Genomic DNA, 13,877 nt, shown 5'->3' on the forward strand with positions numbered 1-13,877 from the left:
CTGACACAGATTCAAGCTGACCAGCTGCCATCCTTCGTCAAAGATAACAAGCCAGCAGGGTATGAGAGTGTAAAAAGAAAAGATGAGATTGGGGCGTAATATCCTTATAACTTAAGAGGGAAGTGAAGATTAAAGATGGTGAGTGTTTGGACCACAAGGAAAAGCTTTTGTATTTCAATCTGTGGTGTAAACCTGTGGAAAAGACTCAATATGGAGCTACAGCAATGTCAGAACATAATCAAGTTCAAGAAGAAGTATAAAGAAATACTTTACATGAGGTACAAGGAGGAAGACAAGGGTTGAGAATCATGAGAGGTTTGCTTTTGATTGTATCAATCAATCAAGCTTTATTTATAGAGCACCTTTCACGCAAATCAAATGCAACCTAAAGTGCTTTACAGTGATTGAAAACAAGAAAGAAGCAGAAATAAAATAATGGCAAGACATATTAAAAAAACAAAAAAATGATTTTAAAATAGAGAATAATGCACACCGACAACAATAAATGTGTGATTAAAATAAGTTAAAGCATCAAATTAATATTAAGAATATAAATAGTTACAATAAATACATTTAAAAAGGGTAAGGATAAGAGTTGAAAATAAAGTTAAGGCGAAAAATATAAATAAAACTGAGTAGATGAATAAAAATGAATAAATGAATGAATAAAGAAAAAAGAAAATAAGATAAACAGTTAAAAGTAGTAAAATAATAAAGCAACATTAAAATCAATCTAACAGTAAAAAGTAAGTAATACAATAGTTAAACCCTACATAAAAGCCAGACTGAATAAATATGTTTTTAGTTTATGTTTAAAAGTCCCAATATCTCTATCAGCTCCTCTCAGATCATCTCAGGCTGTTCCATAGTTTAGGAGTGTAGTGGTTGAAAACAGTGTCACCAAATGTTTTTGTTCTCCTCTGAGGAACCGCTAAAAGAGAGGAGCCGGAGGATCTGAGAGGCCTTCTTGGTTCATACACTAAAAGCATCTCTGATATGTAGTCTGGTGCTAGGCCATGCAGCGCCTTAAAAACTAGTAAAATAATTTTAAAATCAATACGAAAAGAAACCGGCAGCCAATGTAAAAATTTTAAAATAGGCGTAATGTGTGCTCTCCTTCTGGTCTTTGTTAAAACTCTTGCAGCTGCATTTTGAATTAGTTGCAGTTTGTTAATTGTGTTCTTTGGAAGACCAGAAAGGAGAGCATTGCAGTAGTCTAACCTGCTGGTAATAAAAGCGTGCATTTTTCTCTGTGTTGCTCAGAGAGAGAAACTGCCTCACTCTAAAAATGTTCTTTAAATAATAAAAAGCTGTTTTGGTGATAAAACAAAAACATGTGGTTTAAAATCAAAATCAGAGTCACATATTGTGTTTTTTTTGCCTATATAATTATTTTTCATCGACACCGTATCCTGTCATGGTGTGACTTCAGCTTTTTGTTTATAATTCCCTTTCCGCAGGGAGTGAAACCAGCCAGCTACAACAAGGTCATGGATCCTGAAATCAAGGAGATTATTGGGGAGTGTATCTGCCAAAAGAAAGAGGAGCGGTGAGTGACTGTCGCCATCATTGTCCAGTGTCCGGCCAACAGTGCCCACAAGGTGCCCTCTCATCTTTCATGCCTCGTCTCGCCTCCCCCGCTTCATTGCAGTGGCGCTGACAGTTGGGCTCTCAGCAGCATTGCAGTCCAACCGTAGCTGCAGGATATCTTTCATTTTGTTGCACAATGAATTTGTGTACACTGGAGAAAATAGCCTGTAATTAGCTTCCTGTGGCGTTTTTGTATTGAAGCATTATTGGGTTCAGTGAGTGACTTTGTCTCATGGTTGTTCCATGCACATGTATAATAGGCATACATAACATAACGTACTCGGGCCAAAATGTCCTTGCAGCACAGCTTATCTTGTTGATACTTATCTGCAAAGACTGTACACTACACTTGAGTGGCATGAGTGTGTGGAAATGCAATCTTTTTCCACAGTCTTAAGCTTTGGTGTTTCCTTTCCTAGGTACACCATTAAGGACCTGTTGAACCACGCTTTCTTTGCTGAGGACACAGGGGTACGAGTGGAGCTGGCTGAGGAGGATGATTGCAAAAAGGCATCAATAGCCCTAAAACTTTGGGTGGAAGATCATAAGAAGTTGAAAGGCAAATACAAGGAGACCGGAGCCATTGAGTTCACATTTGACTTGGAGAAAGAGGTCCCTGAGGTTGTGGCACAAGAGATGGTGAGTAATAATTCAAGGTAGTCAAAGAATGTAACATGAAAATATTGTAAGTAAAAACATATAAAAAGCTAAGTTTGAATTTGGTATCCTAAGATTTGGCTTATGTACTGTGCTTTTATACCCAGCTGTCATCTGCAAGTAAAATTTGAACATGGTGGTGGTAAAGCATTTTACTGTGTGGCTCGGTGTGTTCAAGCTGTTCCAAGTACTCATATCTCTTCATCAGGAATGTTCTCACATGCAGATTTCTGATGATATCTGACCCAGCTTTTCCAGGAATACACTGATTGTGGTTGTTGTTTTTTCCCCCATGTTTACATAGTTTTCTCCAGTTTCTCTGTCCTTATTTTATTGCTCGGTCTGTGGGTGTTTTTATATGATGGTGGTCACAGAAGACTTCTCTTAATGTGGAGGCCATGATAATATTCACCTAGAGCTAACATAAAATTCTGTAGCACCGTTAAATAATTTATTTGGAGACAGAAATAAGTGACACTGTCATAATAGCTCCAGCTCATCTGAAGGATGCAAACTGATTTAGGTTCTGGTACAAAGGCGCTAGAGGAAAAACTCTTCAGTGGAAGTCTGCAAGGAGGGTAATTCTAAAGGCCAAATTCCACCAGATCCATCTCCGGTCCATCTCCGATCCGTCACGGCACCGGATCTGATAGGTTTCTATTCGAGTCAATGTGTTAACTTCCACTGGATCCGCTCCATTGCGTTCCAGCTGCGTCTCTGATCCAGCAGGTCAGAACGCAATGGATCAGATACGCAAAACTTCTATTTTTGCTGGATGCCGGAGCATGACACATCAATCTCAACAGAGCAGATGGAGCGGAACAGGAAGTCAGGCACCAAAACAAAATGAAAACATCCGGTTAATTTTCAGAAAGAAACACTCTGTGATTGCCGCGGGAAAACCTCGGTCACATGACTCCAGCTGTCCGGTGGTCCTGCTCCGTGCTGCGTTCTGAAAACACAACCGGCGGGTGTTGACGGACGAGAGAGCACGGAGCCAGACCGCAGCGAATCGGAGATGGACCGGACACAGATCTGGTGAAAGTCCCGTGTGAGGGTGTCCTTTTGGCAGGACTATTGCAGAATGGCATCAAAGCCTTTCTCTGAATCATACTTATGTTAGACCTATCCGTTACAACAATGCTGAGGAACATCTGTATCTATGTTATCAGATATCTTACTATGATGTTTGCATTTGTACAGCATATGCTTGTATATAAAGATAGTGAGCTGTGTCAGCTTAGTGGTCTACATATGAGTCACTTAACATGTATGTAGTCTAAAATGAGTGACATTTACATACTAAGAAACTATTTAATTAAAGTGAGACAGTGAGCGAGATCCTGCTTACTTTCCCTGCTCTTTTTCAGTCTCTCGTTTTCACCAATGTTTTCTTTTTCTTTGTTGCAAGCTCTGTCTCTCCCACACATCGTTTTCTTTTCTGTCTCTCTCTCCCTCCATCTTGTCTGAGCTGTTCTGGCCTTGACCAGGCTGTGAAGCTCTGAAAAGATTCTAAGGCCTCTCTTTAATGACTGTTGTTGTGATGAGAGAAGACGTGTAGAGCAATAGCACTATGAAATTTTACAGCTAGTGTGCCCCCATGTCACGTCATTGCTCATTCACTGAAATGAGTTATTTATCTTTATTCTTTATTCTTTATTGGGATCCCCATTAGCTTCCACAGTGTGGTTGCCAGTCTTCCTTGGGTCCACATAACATAACAAAAATAAGAAAAACAATTTAGAATTACACATTATCCATGAAACAAAAAGGCTATAGCAGCCAATTATAAAATCACAAAGGAAAATGCAAAATGAATGAAGTATCTGAGAAAATAAATGATGAGTAGCATTAAACAACACAATATTGGAAACAAAAACAATACTGTCACAAACACGTGGCACCAAAAACTAATACAACAAAAAGTTTCAAAGCAGTGATTACATAATAATGTCTATGAGAAATTCATTAGCATTTGTTTGAGTGACTTTTTAAAAGAAAAGTTGCTTTTGATTATTCTCATGTTGGTGGGGAGCAGATTCCAGGCAGAGGAACCTCTAAAAAGAACAGATCTCATCATACAGTTAGTTCTAGGACTTGGTGTTAGCAGATAACCAGTGCTCACATGATGTGTCCTATACCTGTGATTAAAACCAGAATATTTGAGTCTATCACAAAAGAACTGATGTGTGTTATTCCATATAACAGTTTGCATAAATGACAGGAGATGTGATTTTAATTTAGCCTCCACAGTTAGCCAATATAATCTTTTGGGCATCTCCAGCACATTAGTACGTAAAGAACAGTTAAGAGCGAATGTGGCAGCTCTACTTTGTACAACTTTAAGTTTTTTAGATGTTTTCAGCAGCACTTGACCAGATAAGCGGACTACAGTAGTTTATCTCCGTTTTTCAAAAGTATGTAATTAGTTAAAGCTCTGTAGCTGTTTTATGCTCGACTTTATAATTTTAGTTCAAAACTGAAACATATTAATGGACAAAATGTGTTCTGAGGACTGGGTCTAATCTCTGTCATTTGCAGATGTTACAGTCCAGACAGCTTTGTTTTGAGCAGTGAACAAAGCTGCTGACGAAAGGAACACCCTCCCACTGCTCTGATACCCCTTAAAATAGATTTCCTGTTCCTTCCTTTTCTTGCTCCTTTTCTCTCTCCTTTGCACACTCCCCTTTTCAATGCACCCTCTCGTCTCTCACATGCTCCATACTAAAAATATGCTGGAAGTTAAATTCTTTCCTCTTTTGTCAGGTGGAGTCTGGCTTCTTCCACGAGAGTGATGCCAAGACTGTGGGAAAGTCGATCAGGGATCGTGTGGCTCTGATCAAATGGAGGAGAGAGAGAACGGTGTCCGCTGCAGTCGCGGTGGATCAAGGTGAAGGGGGGCAAAGGGCCCAGATGATATCATGTCAGGGAATCCCTGCTGGGGCTGCACAATTAGGACAGCCGTCGCTGGAACCGGAAGAGCCAGAGGCAGACCTGCACAACAGGCTGCGAAACCTACCAGCCAGTGCAACCTCAGTGACATGTAAGAGAGTCTGTTCTCCGCCACTTGGACAGAAATGAGCTTTGTCTTTGATTTTTTTATGAGTGCATGATTTTTGTCTCTTTGCAGCAGACAGCACACTTGACAGTGGTATGGGCTCGACTGTGTACTCAGACTCCCACAGCAGCCAACAGAGTGTCCTCTACCAGTCCCTGCTGGAGCCTATTACTATGGCAACACAGCAGGTCTGTATCACAAGCATACACACCGAGGTGGTCCATGTACATTCAGACAAAATAAACATGCTTTTTGAAGGCATTTATCGCTCATGTAGCCTTAAAGCTGGGGTTGGTAGACAGATTTAGATACACTTTTTGTTATACTGGTTGAAATGATCTTTATGTCCCGATGGCAATCAAAACATAATGTGTTCTTAAAAAAGAACGAAGAAAAGCCGCTATCTACAGCCGGAGTAAACCTGGGAAAACACCAACCAATCCCTGCCATTAGGAGCCAAATTATGAAACCAATCAAATCCCTTCCTACCATTCTGCCCGCCTCCTGCACGTACATTTCATGTTAGACGGAGTCCTGAGGTAATACTACATTCAAATTCATGCTAGTTTTCCATGACTACCAACCCTAGCTTCTACACTAAACACAGACAATGCATCCACACTTACCAACAACAGCCACCTGCACAACATGCACATTTACCCACTGAAGCACATAACACACATTTCTCAAGCAGGCCTGTTCATTCTCATTTCATCATATACTTTCCTTTGTATTTGGTTATGAGATCTTAATTTTCAGTAACATATGTTTTGCTTTTGGGTTGCATTTCGATCAGTGCCAGAGTGGTATCCCTGTTCCGACAGCTCGGCCTCGTTCTTGTGAAAAGGGTGAAGTATGGGGGGCAACACTGAGCCCAGAGCTCAGGAATCGTTTGGGAGCTGCAGCCCGAAGAGGAAGTGCTCCCGTTATTGACACTTGCAGGGCAAACCATGTTTCTCAACTCCATGCCAGGTCCATTCATGGTCAGAGATCAATGAGTCTAACCCCAACAGAACCAGAGGGGCAGTCAGTACTTACCCCCTCTGAGCTTCACTCAGAAGCCGAGGATGGGCTCCCCTCCCAGAGTCCTCTGCCTTTTCAGCAGGTCTCCCCTGTGTGTCCACATACTGAGCATCGCCGGCTTAGTGACACCAGCATCAGACAATCATCAGAAGCAAAGAGTGAAAACTTACATTACCAAGGTGGTCGCAGACACTCTGACCTTAGCAGTCTTCTTAGTTTAAATTCCCACCACAACCACCATTATGCAGTGCATCAAAGCCAAGTGTGCCAGGCCTGTCTCACTTTGCTTCTTCTGAGGTCAAGAGAAGGCAGTCACCGTCGTCCTTCTGCACACCTCTGTCCATGTGATTTTAGACAACATCCATTCTGTGGTGGCACAAAAACCACCCCTGGTTATGGACGACTGAAAGGTCCAAGTGATTGTTCTGATTTTTCACTGCTACAGCAGTCCCTGTTCAAAATAATAAGCCGTAAAGCAGCACCTTGTCAAACCACAGCTGCCCACGCGGTCCACAGGCCTTCCTGCCATGATGGAGACAGCAGCCTGAAGAGTCATCTCCTGGGCAGCAGCGGTTCAGTTGTGGAACAAGAACCCCTTCAGAACTGCAAGGATAGGTTCTGTGCCGGAGAGCAGCAAGTTACCAGGGCTGTGGGAGTGGTAGGTCATAATAGCAGTTGAGTCGCTTTAGTTACCCATTTGGGGTTAACACCTGCTTCACTTATTTCTGCCCTGACTGTTGCAGTTACTGCATAATTCTGCATGGAGCCGGCCTAGGATCTTGTCCACTGTCTGAATCTGTCTTCCTGCATAGGCGCATTGAGCTGACCGTCCTGTTAGATTTATACGCTTGCTCCTGTCTGAGGACAAAGGCACAATCTCTAACAGACGATTTTTACCCTTGCTGATTAACCAATCCCCTCTAGAACTGACCTAGACTTTAACATTTTTCCTTTCTGCTTTACTGGCCCAATGCAAAGGCTGTCTTGCACCTCAGCTTGCCTTGGAAAGATGATCTCTAACTGAAGGAGAAGGGGGAACTGTCTGATCTCCGTCTCACTGCCTCTTTAACCATTTCTCATTTATTTTCTTATTTTAGCACCCACCTGTCACCGCCTGCTCATTGCTGAAACAGATGTTTCTTTAACTTATTTTTATCCCTCATCCTGTCATTATACCTGCATCCTGTTTGACATGTAATGGGCGCACTAATGGGATTTTATACAAGCCAGTTAAATTTACTCACAGGAGACTCTAATATGAATTCCTCTTCTTTGTGTCCTCAGAATAGTTCTATAGGTCACCAGAATCAACCATGTATACAGGGGCTGCCCTCCTCCAGTGCAGCTGTGCACTCAACACTACAGTACCTCCAGGCAGGACACAGCTACCCTACTGCTCCATATGCTGGCCAACAAAGTGTCCCCACTCCAGATCCAGCTGGTCTTCATTCATTCAACATCCAGCAGTCAGTCAGTGCCGCTGGCTTCACACCTCCGAGTGTGCAACACACACAAGCTTCAACGAGTCTGTCAGCATCAGCCGTGCCACAACATGTCGCACAGGGCTACCATGCACAAGGCCACCAACAGCAGCAGGCAGCAACAGCAAGCTCTTTGACTTGCACAATGAATGTCCAACAAACCTGTCAGAACTGTGTGGTTCCAACTCAGCAGCAGACTCAATCAGGATATCCCTGTCAAGTTCAGCAACATTCTGCAGCAGCAGCAGCAACCACGCTGCCAATACAGCAGCCAGCACAAAGCTTTTCTGTTGGATCTATGGGAGCCACAGCCCAGTGTCATCCTGCACAAGCTCCCAGCGCACTGCAACAGATTCAAGCCGCAGGCAACCTGCCAAGTCAGCAGTCTGGTCAGAGCTCTTCCACACCAGCACTTTACAGCCAACAAATACACATTCAGCAAGAGCACCAACAGCCCTTACCGCAAAATACTCAATCCAATATTCAACTTACGCAACACACCGAGCAGGCTTTTATGCAGGCTCAGCGGCAACATGGCCAAGAAACTCAACATACCGTACACCAACATATGGCACAACAGCCGACCCACTATTCTCAAAGTCATCCGTCTCCTGCTCTGCAACAAGTTCACGGTCAGACTACCATGCAGGCTACAGAACCAAAACAGAACCGGGATGTCTCCCAGTCCACAGTTCAACAGGCTCCGAATCCAGCTCAAGCACATCCTTCATCAACCCCAGCTGTACAGGTTGCAGTCACGCAGAGTCAGAGCCAGTACCTGCCTGCACAGTCTGCTGCCGCTGCACAGAGCTATGGAGGAGCTAACCAGGTGAGTGCATAATGTTATGATCAATATTCAGTACATCGTAAGAAGGCTGGCTACATAGTGCCCCACTTTTGAGTTTATGTTTACAGTTCCCCTCCTCTGACCTCGTCCTGTCTTTATTTCTCATCAGTTTCAACCCTATCTTTGCGCTGCTGCTTTCCTGAATCAGGTAGAACATTTTTGTCTAAACACTTTGTCACTGTGGGAGGGAGAGGAAATAATTAACCTCAACATCTTTAATATTGTTATTAGTGGCAATGCTAGGGTTGGAGCTGCTCATAATCCGGTCCCCGGATTTGATTTGGTGCAGCTGAATTGGAAGCAGCTGTGTTGGTGGACATTAGTTGAATGAAAAAAAGAGCCGTCCAATAAACAGGAATTTCCCCGGACAACAGCCAACAGAGAGATAATGGAAATGGTCATGAAAACAATAACAGTGGTTTTAGCTGCTGCTTCCGCCTGCCCTTCGTGGCCTGCTCTGTTTCTGTGAAACACGGAGCTCCAGCATGTGCAGCAGACTCAGACTGATGCCAGACTTAGGGTCAGGATGGAAAATGTAAGCTATTCGGATCTGGGTCAGTAGCAGGAAATGCAGTCTTCCAAACGGAGAGATGAAACTTGAATCCCTTCCATTATTGAACTCCCTCTCCCTTTTTTCTCCCTACTCTGTGTTCTTCCATAGAGCATTCAGGCTGGTCAAAACATTTCTCAGGTTGGACAAGATGGCCAAGGCCTTGGGCAAAATCTAAACCAGTCCGCTTCCAGTTTGCCAATTCAGGCACATCCTCCTCAGCAGTCAGTTGCTCAGGCGGCTGCCCATCACCAACTCCAACCTCTGCAGATTTCAAACTCTCTACAAACTGGTCATTCGTCCCAGGTATTTTCATTTTACTGTGTTTACAAAATCCTTCTTGACTGGACACTGAATAGTTGATTTCCTTATTCTTGCCCACACATACAATCTCCTCTGAGTTATTGTATGTTCAGCGGTATTCCCTTGCTTGGATTCTATTTAGATTACCTTTGAACGTGGTTCTCTAGATTATTTGATTTTCCTCTGCTTCTTCCTTTTGTCCTTTTCCACTTTAGTTTCCCTCACAGTACCCCACAGTCCAGGTGATGACAGCTGTGACTGACTGTGAAAACTCCTACCCTCACTCATGCACTGCCCCTCACCCTTCAACTTCCCCTTCTCTTAACCACATGTACCTTATTCCAGGACCGACCCTCCCTTTGACCCCTTCGGTCTCCCCTCTTTCTCCTTTGCATATCGAAAACGCATTAGTGTCACCAGTCCCAGTGTCCCTTATACCTTCACCATCACACATGTTGGGTAAGATGGGACTCACATCCCCCCAACACCAGCCTCCTGCTGCTCTGCACCTAAGTGTTAGATCTGAAGCCTCTCAATCACACCACACATTTATACCAACTTTGGCAACCCACCCCATACAAACACACACGGCTACATCCCAGAACACACACCCTCCCACAAATGGCAGCACTCAGCCTCTAAAACAGGTAATTATGATGACTACAATGGAGTACAGATGTTTACCAAGAGGGTGTGAACTGGAGCCTTTGATTGTTATATCTCTCATGATACTTTCAAGTCTTTGTTTGCATCACAAACAACTTGTTTTTAGAATCACTTTGCTATTTCTTTATGTTTAAAGACTTATGAACTTTTATGTTTTAAGTCAAACAAATTAATCTATGCATCTAGAAAAAAAAGACTCATACATACATGTCACATTTTGTTTCCTTGGATAGGCCACCCATTTAGACTAACAGCAACTCAAGTTTGTGATGTATTGCTTGACCAATTGGAGTGTTTGTTCTTTTGAGAGAACTGAATGTAAAAGATTGAATAACAGGTTAACGTTTTTGTGGTTAAATGCTGACACTATGGGGACAATTAAGTTCAAGGTCAAGGTCAGGGTCAACATGAACTTTATTATCTCCAAGGGTTAAATTTGTTTTACAGCTAGTAGTGCAAAACAAGTGAAAAACACTAAATTTCAAACACAATTAAATGTTGACATGGCTAATTGATCAGAAATGTGTTGTTGTAATTTTTTATATTTTTACAGGCAAAGATACTCCCAATCTGCTGCTATGTCATGGTATATATTGTAATATTTAGTTGACTATCCAGTAGAATATTAATGAAGGAGCCTTATAAAAAATCAGCATAACATGAATAGTGATATCTCTTATTTATTACATATAAGTGAAATATTTCAATATGTCAACAAAGGGTTTAGTGTCAGGGATAAATCTGACGACAATGATGGTAATGTTTTATCTTGTTGTCTTCTGTCGCAGGTCCTGCTCCCCCATCCCGAGTGTGTCCCTTCTGCTCACCTCACCCAACCTGCAGTCTTCTCCTCAACGGTGCAGAATGGACCTGACCCTGGCACAGCCACCAACGCGTCCCAGCTGGACAGCAAGAACCCATGCCAGCTTCCCCCGCAAGCCCAGAATCAAGTTCAGAGCCAGATTTCTGTACCGCAGCATTCTGACTCTCAAAGAGCATCATCTGGGTCTGCCAGTTCCAGTCTGACTCAGCAAAAACAACTCAGTACTCTCCCAGGAACTGCAAGTCAGGTCCCATCTGAGACTAGCACTGAGGTATGGTCACCAATCCACAGCTACTAGTTTTTGCCACTTAATGCTGCCTCTGTCCACCTTGTTTGCATATACAGTATATCAGTGCTCACATATGTAATATCACTTTACCTCCGTGCAAAGCGAAATTGATAAACTTGATCTATCTTACTCTCATTTATTTAGTCTCTCTGGTTGTGTTTGTGTTTGTGCTGTATGTAGGATCAAGTCTCTGAGAAACCCACTGGAGGACAGAGCTATGACAGGTACTAGCTTATTTCCGTTTCTTTACAAAGTCAGTGATTGTAATTCTGTAAATATAAACTGAACATGTGTTATTTTATGTGCTTTTAGCTGTACATACAGTAAATCTCTAGAGTAACACTTTAACTTAAAGAACAGACATGAAAAGTTTGACAAAGAAGTTCAAAACACTCCAAAATGGAGAGATTTGGGCTCTGAGTAAAAATGAATACTCATCTACTTGACCTTTCTCCCCAAAACCAGTCTGAACTCTGATGCCACGTCAGGAAAGGAGATGAGTGACGGCTATGAGGGAACGCATGGCGGTAAAGGTGAAGGGAAAACCCGTAAACACCATCGCAAGTCCTCTCGCACTCGTTCTCGCCAAGAAAAGATCAACAGGCCAAAGCTCCACATGCTCAATGTGGGTGATGAAACTGTTATCCAACAAGGACCTTTAATAATTGAATCCTTAATTAAAACATTCCAGAATGATTGACCATGTGTTTACTGTGTCTGCTTTTGCTGACAGGTTTGTAACACGGGGGATAAGATGGTTGAGTGTCAGCTGGAAACTCACAACCATAAAATGGTCACTTTTAAGTTTGACCTGGATGGAGATGCACCTGAAGAGATCGCTACATACATGGTATGTAATGAACAAAGTCGCTGACTCCTTCCATTGATGCACAAGTTTTGAAGTGTGATGTAAGCTGGGCATTGCCTGATACTTCCTTATGGCTCAGAGTTCTGAAAGTCCCTGTGATGCTATTCTCAGCTGCAATGCAGTAAAATTTTTGGCTGTCTCTCTCTTGCTCCTTCTCTCTCCTTCAATCCCAACCAATTCTGCAATGATTAGATAGCTGAATATTTATAGCATGACAACTCTATCGACTTATATTGTGAAGGACAATCGGTCCAATGCAATGATTTACTTAAAATGCTTGCTAAAGAACCTATTTCATTATATTATATATTGTTAGAGCTTGACAATTTTTTTTCTCTTTCACAAACATAAATAATGCAAAAGCCATTCTTGGAATTTCTGAAGCTGGAATCTTGAATAGAGACACATTAGCTTTATCTTCAGAGCAAACTATGAAGAGAGTTTACTCTTTTAAAAGTTTTCTTGTTCTCAACATGACTATTTATCCTTTATTCTTGGCACAATTGTTTAATTTTATTAAAAGCATTGCTTGATGAGCTAAATCCCTTGATTCCCTGCTTTTTCTTTTTACCCCCACAATGCATTTTCAGGTTGAGAATGATTTCATTCTGCCATCAGAAAAAGAAGTGTTTATTGAGCAGCTGAAGGATATTGTGGATAAGGCTGAGGACATGCTGAGTGAGGACACTGAGGGTGAGAGGAACTCAGACCAGGGAGGCATTCCTAAACAGAGTGATGGAGCTTGCACACTGGGAATGGAGGTGAGAAAGGAACTGTTGACAGTTAATAGTTGTGATGGCGCAATCTGACTCTAAGTGCCTCTGCCTAGTCAGGCTGACAGCCCTCTTTAGATGACTTTACATTCAGGGTTGCCAAAAATATCCTATCTGCTTTTGTAAAATTTTGATCTGAGTTTGTCTCTGAGGTTCAGCTCTTTGGCTGGCCGGAAAAACCTTTTAAATGTCTACTTAGTTGATACACACACTACAAATCTTGGTGGTAATCCTCCTCTTTCTTTAGGGACTGATGGCTTCTGCACCCAGCAGCCCACAGCTGGTGTACCAGCAGAATGGTAAGATTTCAAACAACCTGGATCTTTGATACACTGCTGGGCTATAACAATATGATCACTGACAGGTGAAGTGAGCAACATTGATTATCTTGTTACAATGGCACTTATCATTGGATAGGATATGCTAGTTCGTTCGTGACTTTAACAAGGGCTAAATTGTGATTGCTGGACTGAGTCAGAGCATCTCCAAAACTGCAGCTCTTGATGGTCGGTCCTGGTTCTACAATAGTGACTACTGACCAAAAGTGGTCTATCAGAAGAGCCACTAAAGCTCAGATTGCTGCAAAAGTAAATGCTGGTTCTGATAGAAGTATTCAGAATATCCACAATATTAGGTCAGTGGTCATTCTGTTATGGCTGAGGTGTATACACTAAGGCAAAATGATGACTTTGAAACAACATTTATAGATGTGTGAAAACAATCGGTTTATTGTTGTCTGTCTGTGCCTTCAGCTCTTCTAGAGACTTGGTTTCATACATGACGTTCAAAGTATTATTTTCTCTCTTTCCTTGACAGTCCTCCATACAGGAAAGCGCTGGTTTATCATCTGCCCTGTGGCTGAGACCCCTACTTCAGACAAAGAAAAGTCAGAACCTCACGCCTCTGCAACCAAGGGTATGCTGCACACTCTGAAACACACACACTAACA

General features: G+C 42.4%; 1 protein-coding gene across 5 annotated transcripts in view; it reads left to right on the forward strand.

The window, feature by feature from the left end:
* The window catches only part of LOC117821210 (serine/threonine-protein kinase WNK2-like), a 51,279-nt gene that overhangs the window by 25,716 nt on the left and 11,686 nt on the right, over window positions 1-13,877 (forward strand). For 4 of the 5 annotated variants that reach the window (XM_034695318.1, XM_034695316.1, XM_034695319.1 and 1 more), the window contains exons 6-19: window positions 1,461-1,549; window positions 2,010-2,229; window positions 5,014-5,290; window positions 5,378-5,493; window positions 7,613-8,638; window positions 8,766-8,804; window positions 9,318-9,512; window positions 10,964-11,269; window positions 11,468-11,511; window positions 11,753-11,912; window positions 12,021-12,137; window positions 12,746-12,916; window positions 13,176-13,227; window positions 13,745-13,843. In XM_034695318.1, coding sequence (XP_034551209.1) covers window positions 1,461-1,549; window positions 2,010-2,229; window positions 5,014-5,290; window positions 5,378-5,493; window positions 7,613-8,638; window positions 8,766-8,804; window positions 9,318-9,512; window positions 10,964-11,269; window positions 11,468-11,511; window positions 11,753-11,912; window positions 12,021-12,137; window positions 12,746-12,916; window positions 13,176-13,227; window positions 13,745-13,843 — 2,911 coding nt within the window. The remainder of the gene's footprint in view (window positions 1-1,460; window positions 1,550-2,009; window positions 2,230-5,013; window positions 5,291-5,377; window positions 5,494-7,612; window positions 8,639-8,765; window positions 8,805-9,317; window positions 9,513-10,963; window positions 11,270-11,467; window positions 11,512-11,752; window positions 11,913-12,020; window positions 12,138-12,745; window positions 12,917-13,175; window positions 13,228-13,744; window positions 13,844-13,877) is intronic. The other variant, XM_034695317.1, reaches the window with a different exon arrangement.

This window comes from Notolabrus celidotus, chromosome 11, assembly GCF_009762535.1.
Source record: "Notolabrus celidotus isolate fNotCel1 chromosome 11, fNotCel1.pri, whole genome shotgun sequence".
NCBI classification, from domain to species: Eukaryota; Metazoa; Chordata; class Actinopteri; order Labriformes; family Labridae; genus Notolabrus; species Notolabrus celidotus.